Source organism: Syngnathus acus, chromosome 14 (genome assembly GCF_901709675.1).
Source record: "Syngnathus acus chromosome 14, fSynAcu1.2, whole genome shotgun sequence".
Lineage (NCBI taxonomy): Eukaryota > Metazoa > Chordata > Actinopteri > Syngnathiformes > Syngnathidae > Syngnathus > Syngnathus acus.
This window is the reverse complement of record NC_051099.1, coordinates 7,105,604-7,126,281: the sequence shown is the minus strand read 5'-3', so window position 1 is coordinate 7,126,281 and position 20,678 is coordinate 7,105,604. Positions and strand designations below refer to the sequence as shown.

Sequence of the window (20,678 nt, the reverse complement as noted above, 5' to 3'; positions counted from 1 at the left end):
AGTACATGGATTATGAAAAGAACAAACAAACGAAAACATGGTAAGTGGTGAGTACAAACTTTGGATAGTCAGGGAACATTAATAAAGGGATGATGTCACAACCAAAAGCTCACATAATTCTGTACAAAATGACCAAATTGAAAGAATGATGAATGGGTGGTGTGCGACTGGATGTGTGTGCAAGAATGGTTTACAGGAAGGACACTTGGAGAAAACAACCAAGAACCTGACCAAAGGTGATCGCCAAGGCCAAAAGACGGGATGGATAACAACAGCCCCCCCACACACCGAATCGTCCATAATCAGCACTCACCCCCACGGAACCAGCTCTCACCGAACCAGCACCCAACCTTGAACGTTGCCTTTTCTGAATGGAGACTTTCTGCACTTGAGCATGGTCGTACGAAAGGCCGAGTGCTGTATTGTACTTTCCTGAAAACAGAGCTTTCTTAACAAGAATTGTGATTGAACTCAACCAACCTGTGTAGGTCTAAATTTTGTTTCGGTGTCTTAGCCTTTTCCTAATTCTGAATAAAACGAGCACACAAGAACCCACACTGGCGAGAAACCTTTTTCATGCTCAGTTTGTGGCCATACCAATACGATACCTAATGGTCAGGCGAGTCTGCTACTAGCAGACCCAAGTGTTCCCCTTCGAAACAAGGCTGTTATTCTCTCACGTACCCCTGGAGGGCGCCCACACTAATCGTAAACAAACTGCAAACAACAGAAATTACTACTGTCTTCGAAAGAATCTCAAATATGATATAAAGTCTTAATCTTGTCTAAATTGAAGCACACATTTACTTAAACCATAACAAATTTATTGCATGAATGGCAGCAGGTGGACATTGTACCTCTGTTCTCAACAATTGTTGCCTTTCTTACAACACGAACATTTATAATGACACAACTAAATGGTGATTCCTTTCAGACAATATTATAAAATCATGCATTTTGGGTCCACCTCACTTTGGGATAAATATTAGAATTAGTATAGTGGATGTTTTACATAAAACAAACACACATGAATTGAAATTCTTGTCAAATATTTTATTTTAATAGTATATAATTTATTTTTTTTTTTTTAATTACTCCAGTGTAATAGTGCAGTCTATCAGAAATGTGCCTCGAAATCGAATCTAGGAATGCGTTTGAATAAAACCCTCAATGCGTCACAAGATTTACATTATATTTGTTGAATTACTGTTTTATAATACAGTTTAATGTAAACTTTCAATTAAATGCAATGGATTCACTTTCCTCTGTTTGTTTTATTTGTATTTGTTTTGTCATTTACTTTGATGTTCCAAAAAAATAAACGTAATAGCAGGCCTAACACGGTACATGTAGTTATCAAGTCTGCTCATAGAAAATTGAGGTGGATTAAGTGTTTTATTTTGTGTTCATTTTCAACAGCTCCTCCTTGTCAATGGCAAACAGGCGCCAGCCTTCCTCGGATGAAAGGTCAGCCGCCCCCCTTCTCTTGTAGAATTCAATAGATTTGGTGTTGTTTTCTGCTACAATGAAGTGCATGCTGCTGCATCGAGTCCTCACTGCCGTCTGTGACGAGAACATATGACATGAAGACAAAAAGAGGCCACGCAAGATATTGAAGACATTTGTTGACAGTAGCTTTGACTTTACCTCACTCAAGACCTTCAGAATCTGTGAGCCGATGCCAAACCCTGGCCAAAGATTGAAATGATGACATGTCATAAACAGACAGTGAGGATTTACACATTATGCAATCTATCCTGTACATGATTAACACCCTTAATTTACAATGTTTACCCTGAAACTCTGGCATAACATAAAAGTCCTCCAGGTACAGCAGCTTTCCAATCCAAGGGTCGTAGGTGAAGTAGTACATGGCGAAGGCGATTACAGTGTACCCTAGTGGATGATCGAAAATATATTATTTCAGTCCATCTCGTTAAATCAGTTTATTGCTCATACCTTCCGCTGTTTTCGTTTCTGTTGGCACCTCAGCCACCAAGCAGTGGTAGAAGGGATGATCTCCAAAACCATCTTCAAGTAGCTCTACAAGACGAATGCTGACTTTATTGTGTCATTTGTATAAATTAAATATAATTACTGATATTAACACATTCAGATAATGACCTTTCTCGGTTAGGATGACCTGTTCCTCCATCTCCTCAAATTTTGCAAGTTCCTACAGGACAAATAGAATAAATGCTAATGTTTAAACTGCCACCACTCTCAAGTGCTATAATGAGCTTACCTTTATGAGTCGCAAGATATCACATACATCCTTTGGTTGGGCCGTCCTTAATATGAAATTGGCCATTTTCTTTTTTTCCCCTTTTTGCCTTTGCTCACTATCCCTCTGAATGTGAATATAAGCAAAATTTGTTTCTTCATCCGCTCCTCAGGAGTTGACCCCCCCGATGAATTAGACCAAGCTGCATAGACTGAATGGCTTTTGGCTGCGTTTGCTTCACATACTTCACTGGCTCTATATGTAGGCTCTGGAAAAGGAAAAAAACAACAGTCCATATATGGACAAGGTGCTCGTGACATCCTGTTGTGGATGAGCTTTATCTTTGGAGTGATGACTATATCACACCATAACGTCCCTGAAGGTAAACATTAATCAGACCTGGAAAATTTCCAAGCGATTTGACAGTTTTTGACAGTTGACAGTCAACAGATTCTACCATATATATTCCATAAAAGTTAAAGATTTTATGTTATGTTTCATATTTCGTTTGTTATGTAACTGTTAAGAGAAAAGTATCAGCAGACAAATCACAAGTGAGACCGAATATTAATTCTTTTCTCGCGAGGAGTGCAGAACAGATAGCTTACAACAATCTCACTACACTAAATATCTGTATGCACTCCTGCTCTTTTTATTTGGATTTGCCCTACCCACAGTGTGAGACAAAAGCCCCTAAAGGGAAGAGGGAAAGCATGTGGGCTTTGCCTCGTAAGCAAAAAAGGCGCACTTATATGGCAATATAGGAAGAAGAATTTAAGCGATCAGCAACCACTCTTTGTCTCTTCAATAAAAACAGGAAACGTGATGTTTGCTTGTCGTTCCATCGAGAGTGTGAGGCAACGGTGAGGCGTGTTGTTTCTCGGAATTGTCTGTTTCTAGGAATTGTTTCGGTAGATGTCTTCTTCTTGCTGAGTTGTCAGCTGAGTCATGCCTGACCCAGCCGTAACCTTTCTCTTCTGTGGTACAACATAGAAACAAGTTTCTAGGAATTGTTTCGGTAGATGTCTTCTTCTTGCTGAGTTGTCAGCTGAGTCATGCCTGACCCAGCCGTAACCTTTCTCTTCTGTGGTACAACATAGAAACAACAAGGCCAAGCAGCAAGCATGTATTGCAGTAATATTGCGGTAAAGCATTGATTAGAGAACGCATGATAACATATATATACATTTTTCTAACAATGGCTATTGTAAATATCGTTAACAACCCAAAATCTGTTGTATTTCATTTTTTTTATTGATTGCTAAATGAACAACACTCCTTACTATACTAGAGTGGATATTCAAATGAGTTCAAATGGCAGGTTGTTGTGATTAAAGATGGACTAAAACATTCAAAAACGTTTCTTCCGCTATTAACAAGACTGTACAAATTGCTGGGAAAAACAACAACTGTGTTCATGTGTATTAGATATGTGTGAATTACCTCATAACTTGGGCGTGGTTATGTTCAGGATTAACCCATCACATTCAGTCATGTTTAATGGGAGTCAGCACACACTTGACTCCATTTACACTGCCTGTCATTAATACTAAACAATATTTTTCAAATGCTCTTGTTGGCTTTTTGTGATTTCTTTTTTTGCTCAGACTTATATTGGCCAGATTTTTTTTTTATTAGCATAGGATTTGAACAGATGTGTGTGGACTTTTATATCGATGATTTATACTGCAGTCATTTGCAGTAAATATTTTAATTTCAGCCTTTAGAGTTTTGTCATTAGTTGATATGTCCATGGTGTGGCCAAGGTGAGCATTTCCGCCACAGTCAAGAGGTTCCAGGTTAGAATCTTTCCTCAGGCTCTGCTCCTGTGTGAAGTTTGCATGGTTTTTTTTTGCAAATGTGTGTTTCGTCCAGGTACTCTGATATTTACAAACAACGTTTTCTTCAAGTTTCGGGTGAAACTGTTGACAACTGGGTGGTACAGTCATGCATGCCTGTGCATTCGTCACTCAACTGTTAGTGGGCGCCATCTAGTGTTTAAAAGTGGTAACACGAGTAGATTTGTAGTTTTACAAAGAGTTTACCAAACAGCAGTCTTACCAAAACACATTTTATTTGAAATGTCAAATGCATTCCATCAGTTCAGTTTATCAAAATACTTCAGCTTGCCTGAAGGGTCGGGAATGATCTGCAGAGAGGAGCAAGTCAAATTAGGGTACAGTAAATTATTTGGGTTTAAGATATTGAAATATTTTAAGCATGTCAGGTGGGTATGTTATATGAAAAAAAATCTATAAAATGGTGGTGTGGGGCATCAGCCGAGAAAGTTTAAACTTGGGCACAGCCCCAAGCGTGCATGCTCATCATACTCACTGTGTCACTGCCTGGTTTCCATCCTACTGGACAAACTGAAAAAGTAATTTCATTCCAGTTAGGGCTTGGATGATAAAATCTGCAAGAATCTCCTGATCAGCTAAAATTTCAATGTCTGCATGTTCATTACTAAAGCTCCACGTGTTGTCTTTCCATTCGTAGGTTCAGTGAAATCCTAAGTACCTTCTCCGTGTTTGTCGGTGTACTGGAACGCTTGAACCAGCCGAAGCGTCTCATCCACGGATCGTCCAACTGGAAGGTCATTCATGGTGATCTGCCTCAGGACGCCTTTGTCGTCAATGATAAAGAGCCCCCTTTGAACACATCATCTTTCAAATGAGATATGACAGCAGAGTAGCGTGATTGGTAGAAACATGGAGACTGGTTTTACGATCGTACCTCAGCGTATGGCCCTGATCCTCCAGGTAGACTCCGTAGTCTTTGGCAATCTGGTGTGTGAGGTCAGACAAAAGAGGGATTTTCATTGGTCCAAGTCCTCCCTGCTTTCTGGCAGTATTGATCCTGGCAAAGGGAGCACAATTATTCTCTATACTTTAACAGTAGCACCAAACAAACAGTGTATTTCATTCTCCCTCAAGACAAAACAACTTCACAGCATGAGCTATGGCTTATGAATGCAAGACCATACTGCTATCATTCTATTCCAGTAATCTATTGTGGGTATAATGATTTTATGTCAGTTTACCAAGCAAGGTGGGTGAACTGGGAGTCCACCGAGCAGGCAACCACCTCTGTGTTGATGGCCTGAAATTCATGCACGCGATCACTGAAGGCAATGATCTCGGTTGGGCAGACAAATGTGCTGGTGGGGAGGGGAAAAAGACAAATGTAGAGCTATGTCGCTTTCCAGCTATAGCCGTGAAATAATTAAAACGTGACGTTTGTTTGCGGTCACTCACAAGTCCAGGGGATAGAAGAAAAAGACGAGGTATTTGCCTCTGTAGTCTGACAGCTTCAGCTCCTTGAATTCACCATTGATGACTGCTGTTCCTTCCCAGTGTGGTGCAGGCTTTGAAACTGAAAGATCATAGTAATAACCTTTTTGTTAAAGACACTTTAATGAGTCAAGATTAGACAGGTAGTCTTTACTTTAATTACGTGTGGGAAAAGTAATTATAAAAAATTATACCAGCATGTTATGTTATTTGTTTACTGAAAAAACTTTTTTTGTTTTGGAATCAGTATTGCCCAGCCCCACCGCGAAGACATAACCTGTATGTTGGGTTTAAAAAAGGACACGTTTCAGATGCGCGAGTTTAGTCCAACCCCTTTGTGTTCCTTTGCCAGGCTCCGTCGTGCGGGGGGCGGGGACGCTTGAGGAACATAACGTTTAAGAATGACGTGTCCTAAAAAAGCACATAGCATTTCATAGCCGGCATTAATGTCTACGTGCAATTTACCACCATACTAATCTTAAAAAACCTGAATGATAGTAAAGGAGGATGCAGCATGTTAGCATTTCTGTTGTCCTGACAACAGCAAGGTGGCATTGCGATGAAGCGTTGCAAATGCACGATTTGAGAAAAGGCAAACAGCTCGCACGCATCTTAATCGACTCACTTTTGGCCTGGCTGAGGTGCAGGGAATGATCTGAAACGGGCACACGGGAAGCCTCCCCAGGATAGACGTGTCCTCCCGCGTAGTTGTGACACTGAGCGTTCTTCTCTTGCGAGTTTTCTTGCGCGGACGAGAATGTGAAGAAGAAAAGCAAAGCGACACAAAACAGTTCCTTTGGCATGTTGACGTGAACTAAGGTCTCCATCACGTAGTTCCGATGAGTGCACGTAGACAATGGCGCACGGATGCGATCGTGTTGTGATTGTGAAGGCTTTTGCCTTAGTTGCAGAGGCTCTTCGTCTGTACGTATTAGGGCAGTTTAGTGTTCATGCTACCTCGTTACTGCCCCCTTCTGGGGATGAATGATGCTAAACCTCGCAACAAAGCAAGTTGAATGACCATTATGTCCAAATAAAATGTGTATATAATCAATAAGACGCGAAAATGCTGCAAAAGTATGATACACAATTCTGTTTTCCTGAGTTTGTATCTTTTTTAGTATTCAACCAATCCTCTTAATGTATTCAGGCAGATTATACAATATAATATACAGTATTCAATGTATTGCTACTGACGTGCAGTTATCCAACCAGTTCTCTTTTAACTGACTTAACATCACATAATTATGGTCTCAATTTAACACAGCAGCAGTAATAAAAGAAAAACACAGGATTTCAGATTTTGTTTTTTTCCCAGATCAGTTTATTACATGATGCTCTCATCCTCCTCTCAATGTAACAGTTTTAATTGGCAGAGCAAGTTGCATCCAAACAGGTTTAGACATACCCAATGTTTTTGGTTGGCAAAATAGGCTAACTCCCACTTTATAGAGAAAAGTCAAACAAAAGCTCGACATATACTTTGCCTGGTATGGAGTGTGACACTTAGAGAAAATAATTTTTGAAAAAACAGGCAATGGATGCTGATGATTTATGTAGAAGTCATCATGCCACATGACCCAAATAATCCTCTTGAAAGGAGATTTATTGCTTGTTTTTGACTGTCTACTGATAGTTCTAAACAAGATTGCCAAATAAATAGTGATGAATGTAGTACATTTATTTTAAGTAAGACCCCCATCTGTAAAATACACACTGTTGACATTGAGCAAGTTGCTGAGACTTCAGGCTGTGGATCTAAGGTGTGACTTTCACTGCTAACATATTTGCTGCGGGGCACCGGGGGGGGGGGGGGGGGGGGGGGGGGTTGTTGTTTTACATTGAAGTGAAGTGGGTGGAAAAAGAAATTCTTTAACTGACAGATTTCAGCTTGGTCCATGGGTTGGTGCCGCGCACCTCCAGCGGCGCATCGTTGTGAAAGATGTGGTTGCACAGTTCTTCCAGTGGCGGCTCGGGATCCGTTGTGGCAAACTGGGCGGCGTCTTCGATTTCTTTCCTCACCTCGACGTCAATTTCCTACACACACACACAACGTGTGAGTTTACTCAATCGTTAAAGCTCAAAAGTTGACGTGAAAATCTTTTTTTGCTGAGTGGTGGTAGTTGCTACCTTGAGCTCTTCCACGCTGGCCATGTTGTTGCTGAGCATTCGGTCCTTCAGCAAGGAGATGGGGTCACTCTTACTGCGCACTTCCTGGATCTCCTCGCGTGTGCGGTAGCTATGAGGGCAAAGATTGGTGCAGGGTTGTTGTGAAGATACACTACAACAGTCGTTTACAAAGTTTTTTTTTTTAATCAGTTCAGCCCTCTGATGACCCGTGATACCAAGACTCTTTATTACCTGACACCAGGATCACTCATACTGTGACCATGATAGCGGTATGTTTGAAGTTCCATAAGAACAGGACCCTGGGAAAAAAAAAAAAAAGGGTGACTAAGTTGTGAGAACAACAACAAAAAAAGAAACATCTGTATCATATTAAATACATTTAACCTACTTTCCCAGCTCGGCACATATCGGCAGCAAATCGAGTTGCCTCTCGAACGCAGAGGATATCCATCCCATCGACCTGTAATTAAAAACAATGCTGATTTAATGAATGCATTTAAGGTTGCTGGGGAAAAAAACGTGTCCATGACCACAACGCTGTTAAAGGAACACTGCTACCTGCTGGGCAAAAAAGGAATAGGGCAATCTCCAACTGACAGTCTAAGGACGTTTGCAGTTGTTCAATCACTTTCTGAGATCTATAATGTGAATAGACTTGTGGTGGAAGAGTTGTACCCTGAGACCCGGGATGTAGTCTCCTCTCTTGTAGTAGTCGGTGCTGGCTGCAGCTCGCTCTACGGACGTGCCCATGCCATACCTGTTATTCTCACAAATAAAGATGACTGGCAGCTTCCAAAGTGCGGCCATGTTGTACGTCTCAAAGATTTGACCCTGTGGAGCACACAATTTCCTTGAGGAAAAAATCCATGTCCTGTAGTGTGTGTATAATAATAATGATAGTAATAATAATAATAACAATAATAATAATAATGATAAAGAAAATACGACTCACCTGATTGGCAGCGCCGTCACCATAGAGACAGACACATAACTGTTGATTGCCAAGATAGTTGCAGGCCAGAGCTATGCCAGCTCCCAATGGAACCTGACAAGTCAGTTCAAACCTTAATAAATATATTTTTTGACCACGGAGTACCCATTTGGCACACATACCTGTGCTCCAACAATCCCATTTCCACCATAGAAATGTTTACAGTACATATGCATGGAACCTCCCTTGCCCTTTGCGATGCCGCTTCTTCGCCCTGCGCAGAAAAATAACCCAAATACAGAATCATCAACATTTCAATGTTGAAAATATTTTGTGACGTGGGACTCACCAGTGAGCTCTGCCATGATTTCCTTCACAGTGCCTCCCCTTGTTAAAGTGTAGCCGTGAGCGCGGTAAGCTGTGATCAGGTGGTCCGATAAATTAATCGCTCCCTCAATACCGACGGCACAGGCTTCCTGTAAAACAAAATACAAAGCTGAAGTCAAACTGGAGGTGGTAAATAAAAAAAAATAAAAAAAACTCAAGACGGAAAAGTTTAGGTTCCCGATTACCTGGCCATCATACAAGTGACAGAAGCCTCTGATGATCTTCTGCTTGTACAACTGATCAGCCTTCAGCTCCATCCGTCTCATTGTCTGCATGGTGCGGTAGTACTGCAGACCCTCATCGCGAGTCATCACTACCTGAGTGGCCGGGCCTTCGTCCAGTTTATGGAGGTCGCATTTCTACGGAGAAACAACAACGGGTCAATTATAATCTCAAAATGTTGTTGGCTTTGACCAGTTCTGTTGTTTGAAAGCCAACCTTTATTTCAAAGGTAGCCTGAGTTGTGAAGTCGGCGTACGTCCTTGCTGACACAACCACTGCAGCACCCTGAGAACAGACAATGTTCAACACGCGTTTTTAAGTAAATCTGTTCAAAGCAAACATACACTAATTCCAATCTGCATCATTTTAAATGAGATTTTCCGAGGTTGCCCTCTTTTATGTTAAAATCAAACATGGATTCAGCTATAATGCATCAAAGCAGGGTTTAAGGCAAGTTTTGGGGTTCGATTTAAGTTTTCATGGTTACAATACGGAGCCAGGATTAGGGTTTTAAGATTTCAAATCAGGGTTTCCAGAGGGGGTGGATTTGTTTGTGTTGGCAATGAACCACTCCCTCTCTCAAGTTATATTTAAAAAGGGTCTGTTTACTTTTGACCCACCTTGAATGCATCAGTCGTCACTACCATTAAGTGCCAATGTGAGATTACATTTGTCCATGGCAGCGAATATGAATCAGAACAGAGTATCGTGGAGTCATTATTCACTTAGATGCACATTTGATCTTAAACTATCGTAGCAGTGTGTAAGTGTAAATCACGTAATCATAATCAAAATGACCAATGTATGCAGGTTTACACAGGAAGCCTGTCATGTGGAAAGCATTGGTCAACGAAAAGAATTTAGCCAGCTGTGAGCTACTATTCGGCCTAACAAGGTCAACAGATCGCTGACAGTTTCATTTTGGGTATGCATATCCAGGATGTAGGATGGAGGTGGTTGCAAAATGTTATTGCATGTAAGCCTCCGCGATACAAAAACAGTGCACTTACATTTCTTTGAGCACAAGTCCTAACCACATTGGAGAAAACAGACAGCATCTTTCCTGGGTTAGCTTGCTACCACCCCACAATGCTACGTCCTTCGTGTAGCCGGTGTACTTCCGCTTAATTTCTTCTTCTACGCGTAAACTGTTGCCATGGAAGCGTTGCTGCCACCGCCGTTCTAGCGGTGCGTATGAGACAAGACAAGACAAGAGGATAAACAAACCCAAATGCAAAGTTTTTTTATGAACTGTTTGCAGATGTCTTAACGCTGTATTTCACCCTTGATGGAGGTCTACACTAACTTAAAGTGGCATTCTGGTTTTTAGTAACATTGCCGTCTAAAACACCAAATGTAATAGTGTCCCAAGACATAACTGTATGTAGTAAATATTGTCACATTCATGCACAGTTTCACTTTCTAAATTTAATTATTGGGATAAATCCCCGTCTCTACAATACTCTATATTACTGAGATGTATCTGCATACGGACAGGATATATTTTTATGTCTTGTGAGGATAAAGTGATGAATAGATGGATGGTATTATACTCATTACCATTCCTCAAGGGAAATTTCAACACAAGACAGTGGTTTACCAGTACTGTACTTTAATACAGGTTTGCAAAACATAACAGAGCTACTATATTTAATTTATATAGCCATCTATTTTATTTTTAATGTTTTTCTTTCATTTTTAGATGTATGTCGAATGTAAATACAAAAATCGTTCTGTTAACGCTTTCCAAGAGACACTCCCCCCATTGGCTGTGTAGTGCGTCATGCAGTCAGTGCATGGTTCCGCTGTGTTCACTGGATAGCAAATGTTACCTCAGCATCATCCGCGCCAGACTCCTCATTCCGAGCCCCCGCCATGACCTTCATCAGCACTGTTTAGCTTCATGCTGAGGTTGTTTTATTCTCTGGAGGTTTGCTGCTGAAAGCGGACACCTGAGCTGCATAGCGGCGTCACTGCGGCTCTTATTTTGTATATGCGACCATGGCCAGCATACTAGCACCGTCCGACACAGTGCCAGCGGGTAAATATTTACATCATTATTTATTCTTTAATATGATGTTTTCATTAGGCTTCATAGTAGGCTCGTTAATAACCTCATGTTTTAACTGCGCGCTGTGCTCGATGCAAACAATAGCCAAATGTGTGCATGATGATGCAGCCTAGCCATGCTTCATATTCTTGGAAAGATATCAACATTTACATTCATTTAAACTGACGTCATCGTTGTTCCTGTTATTTAATTGTGCATGTGGATAGGGTAGGCTTGTTGGATATTTAAAGGCGCGACGTCTATTTTACGTTGTTATTATAATGACGTCACTGTCGTCGAAGAGCTTTAAATGGTCTTGAGTGCATTGACATGGCCCCCTAGAGATTAGACTATTATTTTACAAGCATCCTCCCCACGCTAGTGATGAAGATGATGATGATGATGGTAAAAGTCATTTTTAGGCCCTCCACATCCTGAAAGAAGAGAAACATCATCAGGTCAGTATAATCATATTTCCTGTAATGATGTCAATGACTACCCCTGTGCTCCATGTCACACTGAGTGAGGTTCACGGCACATTGCAGACAAATTGGCTGAAATCGAAGCTCTTAGTCGTGTTGTCTCGATAGCAAAATTGGGATTTAGGTATGATACTTGTAAAGTATGCAGATACTTAAACAATATTATGGCAAAATAAAGAACATATTTCTTTGTATTTTTGTTTATTCAAAATACTAAATATTCTAAAAAAAAAAATATTCTGATAAAATAAAGAAGGGAAAAGATACAAAAATTCAGCTATTATATCTGCTAACATTGTAGCCTTGTTTGAAATTCAAAAATTGGTTCACAGAAGACACATTTTTGTCACAAAACAGACAATCAGCACAGAGTTTTCTTTTGTTCTCTCCAAATTATTGATTGGACAGTTTATTATAGCTTAGTGGGAAAAAAAAAAGTAAAAACTGCTCACTCAGTGTAGCACAGAGCTGTATTGAGTCATTTGTGGGAAGACCTTTATGGATGCATTGTAATAGTGAGCAGGTTAATAGCCATGCCAGACTTAAAGGTAAAATAGTTTATTTTCAAGCCAATTTTATTATTATGGGTCACAGTGGTGTGAAATTGTACTAAACCATAACAAATTATCTTTTGGTTGCATTATTACAACCTCAATATGATGCAGCGTAGTTTGACACCATGACAAACTACAACCGCAACAACTGTGTTAAATTAAATTGTGCAGTAAAAGCAAAAATGTGCATTCATGTCTTGTGTGACTTTGCCTCAACATATTATTTGGTTTCTGCACTACAGTCGAAAAGATGGCATCTCCAACTGTCCCGCTACTTCCCGACAAGAGAAATGGAACAAACATTCACAGCTCCCCGGGCAGAACTAAAAAAACAAGTGAGTTATCCAAATCAAGACTGGAAATGTTGAGACAAAACCAAATGTCCCATCTCTCCTTCCACGTTGGTGATCACACAAAGCTGCAACTAACACAGACAAGAAGCCTCTTTTGAATGGCCATGCATCACCTTCACATTTGGTTGCAATCATCAGCACCAACCCTGCCAACAAACCAAGTGAGTTTCACTCTAGTGTCACATTCTTTCGTCTTTAGTTAGCCTGTATTGATTTCCTTCAACATCTACCCTTCAGTTGTGGAGGGTTTTTTGAAGACAGACGACAGGATGCGTTTAGCCAAAGAGAGACGGGAGGAGAGGGACAGAAGCCTTGGTAAGGGAGCTCTTGTTTTCAAGCACAAAAGTCACACCGTTGGACCTTTTCTGTATTTTTCTGTCTCTCTGAAATGGCTTTAGGTTTCCTATTCTGATGTTTTCCACCCCACTGCCTAATTGCTTTGCCAGTAGAACATTCACTCTGAGCTCGCTGACTTGATGAGCTGTGTCAGAGCAGAGAATGTTGACCTGCGCATATAGAGTAGCCTGCAAAAATGGGTCTCCTTACAGATAGCGCTGCAGTTCGAGCCTCATGACGACAGTCGATTCGCTCAGTAATCGTGTGCGAATGATGACCTGATATGACTAAGACGTTAATTAAGAACTATAACGTTTGCGTTTCATCTCTTTCAGCGGCACGGGAGCAGCTGATTAGGGAGAAGGAGCGTCGAGCTCAGCTGCAGTACGAGCGCACGGTTGAGGAGCGCTGGAAGCGGATGGAGGAGCAGAGGAACAAGGAGGAGCTGCGCAGAGCTGCGGTGGAGGAGAAGCGAAGACTGCAACTAGAGGAGGAGAGGGTCAGCTGAATCCAGATCACCCTACATGAATACATGTAAATTGACATAGCAAATTGACCCATGATGCGTTTAGGAGCGGTTGGAGGCCGTAATGAAACGCTCTCTGGAGCGCAGCCTGACCCTGGAGAACAGACACAAACGTTGGAGCAGAGCAGGTGAGAGAACGTCCAGGTTGTGGGAGTAACATTAAGCTTAAACAGGAGAACATATTGTCATTTGAAACAGCCGCCGACTAGAGCTTATATGCATTTATTTTCTGCATGCCACACACACAATCTAATCCGAGCCAATACAAGAGCACAAATATGTAAATATAGAAATCAATTGATTTATAGACTGCCAGCTCCAGAGAGAGTCAGGGGATCAAAGCACATCCAAAAGTTGTTTTGGGAAAAAAAAAAAAAAAAAAAGCTCATTATTTGTAAAGGCATAATTTTTCATACAACTCTTGTATTGGATCTAATGCTTTTTAGTGAGCGCTTTCCTCTTGGCCCAATGAGTGCTGACAGCTTGGCTTGTCAACAGAAAAATGCATGAGTAGAAGACAGCATGGTGTGACATATCTGCACAGGCTTTTCTGTGAGGCGCCAACATTTTGTTCATACAAAACTGTGCCACTGAGTTTGAGTGCACACAACCCAAGATGGCTACAAATTAAAGTGTGTTATGTACTAAAAATGTCCTTACAGGTATCTAAACTTACATCTTGGTCTCTAAGGCCTGATGAGCCTCAAAGAAAATGGTCGTAATGCTCTGCTCTGCTCCACCCGTTGACTTTAGGTGACAGTGAGAATGCACCGCTCTCTTTCTCTGCTGCCTCCGCCCTTTCCCATGGCCTTGCCTCCCCTCTTCCTGCTGTCAGCGAATCTGGTAATGTTTACCTCTCCCCAGCAGCCACCTCCACTCCCATTTGTATATCCCCTATAATTTTATACCTGCATTTGTTTGCCTTTTGGTGGGACATGAATGCACCACGAACAAAGACAAACCACTGTTATGCCTGCATGTTGTGTGTGTTTTTTTTAGTTTGGAAGCAAACTAATTTTTAATGTTGAAAGACTAATCATTCCGGATTTAAAACAAATACTTTCAGATCCATACACTCAGAGCTGTAATGCAAATGTGTTTTGTTTAATACGTTTCTTGTATTGGGTTTGTTTAGAACTGTAATGTTGAGACAAATGTTTTTTTCCTGTGCTGTATGTTTCTGAGATTAGATGAGAAAGTAGGTCAAAAATCCATCCATCCATCCATTTCTGAACCGCTTAGTCCCCCACGGGGGTCGCGGGAGTGCTGGAGCCTATCCCAGCCGTCATCGGGCAGTAGGCGGGGGACAACCCTGAACCGGTTGCCAGTCAAAAATCATTGCATCAAAATATTTCTTATTTGCTCTTCTAATATTGGTTAAAATTTAGAATGCTGGATTTCACTAAATAATCCCTCTTTTGAATAGTGACTACTGAAATATTAGCATCTTTACAAACAGCACAGCAGACCACATGAAAATGGTTGTGACCGCCATTTCTAGTGTGCTACATTTTCCTAAAACCGTCTAAATGACCTTTGATGAGCAGATTTTTTTGCAGATTAATTTCATGTGGTCTACTACATAAATGTACTTATCAAAATAGACATGACTTCACTTTTTAGAGATTACACTCCACAGATGGTGACAGATGGAACCGGAGGACATGTGGATAGCAAGAAAACAGTTTGTAGCCTTGTGTGTGATGAATGTTATGGCGTGTCAGTGACTGTACAATGTTGCATTCATGTGCTTCATTGGCACTTTCCACTCCCGCTGTTTAACAACAGGATGGACCTGCCAGACTTGTAAAATCAGTGAAATTTAACATGGATGCTAATTAATTAGCACAGTGATGGCTTAGCTTCTGCAAGTGGCTGTAAACAAGACTCCGTAAGCTTCACGCACTTTTGCGGACAAGTCGACACCCTCCCGTTGCTGCTACGCTGATAGCCATCTGCTGTCGTTTGATTTCATAAGCATCCTATTTGTTGTCACGCAGCGCCCTGCAGCCCTCGCAGATCACCTTTGTACAGCTCACGGAGCCCTGCTGATTCCCACAGAAGTGGACTACTGGAAGGTTCTCAGTCCACTCCCAACACCCCCAAGGTTAGACCTGCTGACCTCCACTCGTAACCTCTGTTAGAACAACAAAGTGAAACGCTCGCTCTCTGTTGCTCTCAGAAAGAGCGTCTGCGAAAGGAGAGGAGAACTGGATCCCCAGGTGGTCCATATTCAAAGAGAAGATCCGAGTCGCCTGTTAATATCGCCAGACAGATGACATCTCCGACTACTTCCAGGTGAGATCCTTTACCTCGTGTTCAAATGTGAGCCATAAAAAGCCAAATGTGTTTTTATTTTGCAAAATTAAATTTTATATAAATAATTTTTTCCAACGTATGACCACAGGCTTGCTTCTAAGACACACATGCAGTCTCCCAGCAATGTTCCGGAGTACCACCACTCTCCCAACAAACCTCGACATTTGAATAATAATAAAGCACAAAAGGGTGGAAGGGGCGGGGAAAAGTAACCCCCAAGTCAAATCATCTGAAGTCGTCAAAGGTGATGGCACCTGAGAAAAAAGAGGGACCTTTTTTGAGATGAAATCTGAGCATGTTGTTCAAAATAGAGAAAAGAAAAGAGGTAGGTGTCTGATAATATTGTTAACAAACATATATATATGTAATAACCATGCACGGCTGCAGGGAAGCCAACAAACGGGATAACCAATGCGGAGGAGGCTAGCAAGCTGCTAGCGGAGCGTCGACGTCAGGCTCGGGCACAAAAAGAACTGGACGACAAAAAAGGAGAACAAGCGTGTGACGAAAGGTGGGGGACAATTGTTTCATGAAAAGCAAAATGGATTGAATTTATAAGCGCAAATGATGTGCCCTGCTGTCAGGCTCTATGAAAAGCAGCAGATCAAACAAGATGCACAAGAACAATGGCAGCACATGGCCAAGGAGTCGGGGGAAAATGTCACAGTTTCTTATAAGGCAACACAACAAGAGAAACAGGAGAAAGAGCCAATCAGCACAGAGGTAAGAAATTGCTTTCCATCATGTTGGATGGCTCCTGTTTTCAAAATACATTTATATATACGTATGTAAGTGTATGTGCATTATAGCTCACATCTATGCATTGTTGCTATTTAAGGTGAAAATATTTATTTTTTTGCCATATTATGGTGTAGTCTAAAGACAAAAGTCTTATTAATGCATGAATTAAACAGCAAAATGACATCACAGTTGGTCAGGGCTCAGTCATTTCAGTCCACAGCAAGTGTCAAAATGGCCGCCGCCTGTATTGGACAAAAACAAGTGGATTTTCCTCTTATTTCACAAACGCAACATTAATCAGAATGCCATGTTTAATACTAGTGCAGCCAAAAATGAAATACAGTATTTCAAGAAAAATCTGTTTGTAGGCCCATTGTGACTAGTTTGCTCTGTCTTCAATGTTTTGCTCAATACCGTCAGAGAGAAAAGGCTAAAGTTCAAGCAGAAGAAGTGCAGCGTCAGCGTCAAGACCGAGAACAACAGTCGCAACAGGACGAGGAGGAGAGGCAGCTAAGAAAGAAGGTTCTATCAAACAGACAAATGTTTTTGTTCACCGCACTTAACTTGAATTTACACGTTGACACCTTTTTGCAGAGAATCGAGCAGATCATGAGGAGAACGAGGAAAGGAGAAGCTGACGTGAAGGTACTGAACGAGACTTCCTCTCATACAGTCCCCCTGCTGCCTTCAAACACCTGCTGATGTCACAATTTTTTCTATTTTAATTTATTTTTGTTTTCTCTTGATTGTGTATTTATTAAATTCTATGATGGTACTTTGGTTTTGCGTCCTATTTGTCGCAAATGTTGATTTCATGGTCATTTTTCTGCATTAAATCTTAAGGACGAACAGGTTGAGAGCAGATCACCACCAGGTTAGTATTGATTTAGTTACCATGCCAATACTTTTCCTGCTTCTTCTGCTTATGTCTCCTGTTTTGTACGCCTTGCAGATGCGTGCATGGCAGATTCGAGCTGTTTTAAAACGCAATTTACTTTTTCCAAATGAGGTTTTTGTTTTTTGCTTGTTAATTAGCAGGAACATGCAACTGATGGGGTGATGCATGGTCTTTTAAAAAAAAGGTATTAAAACAACTGCAATGTTTTTACATTTTCATTTATAAGTGAATGATGCATGTTGAATCTTGACCCCAAAAATAGTTTGGACTCCAATGAATGCCATTCTGCATTTGCAATCTTTCTCTGTCCCTGTCAAGTGCTTTGGCTAAGATTGACTGGCTGAATCTCGTGTACGTCATGACCTGTGTCATTTTGCTAATGTTAGCTCCCACACGTTTAAATTAATTTGCAGGGAGGGGCAATTGACCTATATATCCTGAAATGTCATTTAATGGAGTGGAGCACCATGGGAGCTGGCTTAAAATGAATACGCCCTTGACATTATCGGCCAAGTTCTGACACAGCTCTTTAAAGACACATCAGTTATACTGCTGAGTATTCAATCCGTTTTCAGTTTCTATAGTAAGTCCAACTTTTTAAAATCACACCTCCCAGCGTCAGTTCATCTATGAAACAAATGTAGGCTAGACAAGGGTCTCGTGTTCTCGAATTTGGTCTGATGTGCTGCCATTTATACAACCTCCGGAAACATTAAGCGAATCAATGTAGCGTACTCAACCATATCCACGTGACCTGTATCTGGACGGTTCAAATGAAGTGAAGCCCACTGTGATGTTTGTTATTCTCCACAGGGGAGGTAGAGCCAATTCAAAGTAAAGCTCAGGAAGACTTTATAGGGTCTAAAGAGCAGGTCGCAAGCAACAGGGAGGGGGAAAAAGCAGCAGCAGGAAAGATGGACCATCAGAAGCATGTTGAAAACAACGCTCAAGTTCTGCCAGCTCACAGTGTTCCCGACAAGAGAATGGACAGCAGAAAAATGATCGTTGCAGATGAATTAAACAAGGAAGGTGTGGACGTTCTCCAACAAGTGCAAGGGAATGCAAACAAGCAGCCGGGAATTAATTTTAAAGACCCATTTGCAAAAGAACCAACCAATGAGGCAGTTAAACAAAATGAGATGAATGGAGCAGTCAAGTGGAGAGAAAGTGTTCCCATGAGAGGTCAAGTAAAAGCTGAGGTAAGCAAACAGAAAGCGGCATCCTCGGCATCGGGACATGAAGGACGAGGACCTCAACCACCACCTGCCATTCATCTGAAGCCACTGGAGGTGAAACAGTCTCGTGACGAGGTGCAGTCAATGGACGTCAGGTGAGCCACACCGGCCTTCTAAATGAGATCATTGAATCAACCCGACGCTCTGAGATTCAAACCTGATCATTTTTTTGATTATTTTCCAGCCCATCTTCAAAGGAGGAATTGATTTCCATCCCAGAATTCTCGCCAGTGAATGAAACCCAGCAATGTGGCTTAAGTAACACCCGGGCCCTTCAGGACCTGATGGACCTGACCGGCAGCGTCACATGCCCCAAAAAAACCTCTGAAGACAATGTGGGCGGCGACTACAACAAAAATCTCATCCAGGGGGTCGTCACCCCCACGTCGGACTCTAAGATCGTTGGGATGTCGCTTCCCTCCTCAACTCAACTTAATATCAATTAGCGCAAACATCGTTTCCTCCCTTACGCACACTAGACCTGTCATTTAGAAAATAAACTTCTATTTATGGAAAAGAGCCATAGAAACTGACAGTGACTAAAATTACATCTTGCATTATTGTAATCTACTAATCAAAACACACAGCAGATATAGATGATAGTGAGGGACTAAAAGTGGAAATGTTATTAATTGGCAACCAGTCAAATCCCTCATTTACAAGCTAGCGTCAATATTGAACACAACGCTGTTTGTTTTTGTGAATGTTTGTCAAAATAATGTCACTTCCATTTGTCATGTTGTACAAACTAAATCAACTGCTTCCAGTAACAAAGTAGTAGTAGGGCAAGTCATTTTGCTTCAGTTTTTTTTTCAAGTAAAAATAATTAACAATTAATTCCAAGTGCAATTTCCACCCATGTGTTAATGTTAAATTAGTCAATTTTCATCCCAATGAGTCAAGTATGTCAACGTTTATGGACTTTTATGAACTGTCTCGAATGCCATAGTATCAAGACAATATCACATGTTTGCTTGCACAACCACTTAGAGGTTTATGTACAAATAGAAATAGAAGAGCTTTGATACCGCAATTCTGTGCTGCTACTGTTTGACTTGTATTTCCATCTATGCTGTGATCATTATGTGTGTGACCTATAACATCATGTCCAAGTAACACAGCGTAACAGCAACTCTCTTGCATATGTATGTTTCCATCAACTTTCCACTATCCCCAGCAAGGGCTTTTAAAATGGTCATATACTGTAGCTCATCAAGTAATTTGATTTGACAAACAGAGCAATTGGAATTATTTGAATTGAAAGAAAAATATTTGAATTGCACACACAATTTAGCTGAAATAGAATTATATCATCTTATATTTCAAAATAAGTGAATTTAAAATTGTCACTGTTGAGTTGTGCATGTTATCATGGTAAAGATGATTAGAAACAATAAAATTCTAAGTGATTGTTAGGCTACGGATTTTAGTTATTGATCTGACTCCAAATTGCGATCAACACTTAACACATGAGTCGTTATGTCCTAATCCACACACTGGCGCACCTAACAATTTTGCGAGTTCGTTCTGTCAAAGAGAAGACCAGTAGATCAATCAGACCGAATTTACCAATTAATTATTCCTGACAAAGCAAGCTAATACAGGCGCCTGGGTCCCGGGTCCCTCACACTAAAACACGTGTGTTCTTGTGACCATCAAGAGACAACACATTATTCCGGGTTGCCCAGTTATAAAGAAACACAATATGAATATTCAAACATGCAAAACATTGTGTGATGATTGATCGATGGCCATCTCCTCCCCGTCTGGGTGTTATTGCTGAGTGCAGGTGTCCGGCCTCAGCTGTCTGGCGGTTGGGTCCGACCACCAGGACGGGGTGTTATTCTCGTTCCTCACCGACCTCGAGGTGTTCTTGTCGGGTGTCCTCCCTGTCTGGGCCGATGATACATCCTTGAGGTGTTCTTGTCAGGTGTCCTCCCTGTCTGGGACATCCTGTTCCACAACACTTCGAAGAAAACAACTTCATGCAATTGCCTGCA

General features: G+C 41.2%; 4 protein-coding genes across 5 annotated transcripts; 1 reads left to right on the top strand and 3 right to left on the bottom strand.

The window, feature by feature from the left end:
- Window positions 1-1,175: 1,175 nt before the first annotated feature.
- LOC119134156 (diamine acetyltransferase 1-like) lies at window positions 1,176-2,485 on the bottom strand. Of its 2 annotated transcripts, XM_037270651.1 has the most exons (7): window positions 2,246-2,485; window positions 2,125-2,176; window positions 1,960-2,043; window positions 1,795-1,896; window positions 1,648-1,688; window positions 1,399-1,563; window positions 1,176-1,299 (listed from the first exon to the last, which is right to left on the bottom strand). In XM_037270651.1, exons 1-7 carry the CDS (start codon window positions 2,309-2,311, stop codon window positions 1,297-1,299), a joined length of 513 nt encoding a protein of 170 aa, XP_037126546.1. In that variant the 5' UTR covers window positions 2,312-2,485; the 3' UTR covers window positions 1,176-1,296. The 2 variants fall into 2 exon arrangements, with proteins under 2 accessions (XP_037126546.1, XP_037126547.1); XM_037270652.1 differs by lacking the exon at window positions 1,176-1,299 and having other exon boundaries at window positions 1,395-1,563.
- A 1,793-nt stretch (window positions 2,486-4,278) lies between these two features.
- On the bottom strand, window positions 4,279-6,461 carry prdx4 (peroxiredoxin 4). Its single transcript, XM_037270650.1, has 7 exons — window positions 6,140-6,461; window positions 5,479-5,596; window positions 5,265-5,381; window positions 4,958-5,080; window positions 4,742-4,872; window positions 4,559-4,593; window positions 4,279-4,373 (listed from the first exon to the last, which is right to left on the bottom strand). Exons 1-7 carry the CDS (start codon window positions 6,339-6,341, stop codon window positions 4,323-4,325), a joined length of 777 nt encoding a protein of 258 aa, XP_037126545.1. The 5' UTR covers window positions 6,342-6,461; the 3' UTR covers window positions 4,279-4,322.
- A 360-nt stretch (window positions 6,462-6,821) lies between these two features.
- pdha1a (pyruvate dehydrogenase E1 subunit alpha 1a) lies at window positions 6,822-10,337 on the bottom strand. The gene is made up of 11 exons (XM_037270649.1): window positions 10,195-10,337; window positions 9,401-9,469; window positions 9,148-9,321; window positions 8,925-9,051; window positions 8,758-8,849; window positions 8,597-8,689; window positions 8,320-8,475; window positions 8,033-8,104; window positions 7,876-7,943; window positions 7,645-7,753; window positions 6,822-7,551 (listed from the first exon to the last, which is right to left on the bottom strand). The coding sequence occupies exons 1-11, from the start codon at window positions 10,240-10,242 to the stop codon at window positions 7,387-7,389; spliced, it is 1,173 nt and encodes a 390-aa protein (XP_037126544.1). The 5' UTR covers window positions 10,243-10,337; the 3' UTR covers window positions 6,822-7,386.
- A 597-nt stretch (window positions 10,338-10,934) lies between these two features.
- map7d2a (MAP7 domain containing 2a) lies at window positions 10,935-20,088 on the top strand. Its single transcript, XM_037270092.1, has 19 exons — window positions 10,935-11,225; window positions 11,657-11,692; window positions 12,513-12,605; window positions 12,689-12,784; window positions 12,861-12,938; window positions 13,295-13,458; window positions 13,532-13,613; window positions 14,239-14,328; window positions 15,486-15,592; window positions 15,668-15,783; window positions 15,893-16,013; window positions 16,069-16,129; window positions 16,192-16,315; window positions 16,389-16,527; window positions 16,966-17,067; window positions 17,140-17,190; window positions 17,389-17,419; window positions 18,257-18,773; window positions 18,863-20,088. Exons 1-19 carry the CDS (start codon window positions 11,186-11,188, stop codon window positions 19,122-19,124), a joined length of 2,310 nt encoding a protein of 769 aa, XP_037125987.1. The 5' UTR covers window positions 10,935-11,185; the 3' UTR covers window positions 19,125-20,088.
- The last annotated feature ends 590 nt before the right edge of the window (window positions 20,089-20,678 follow it).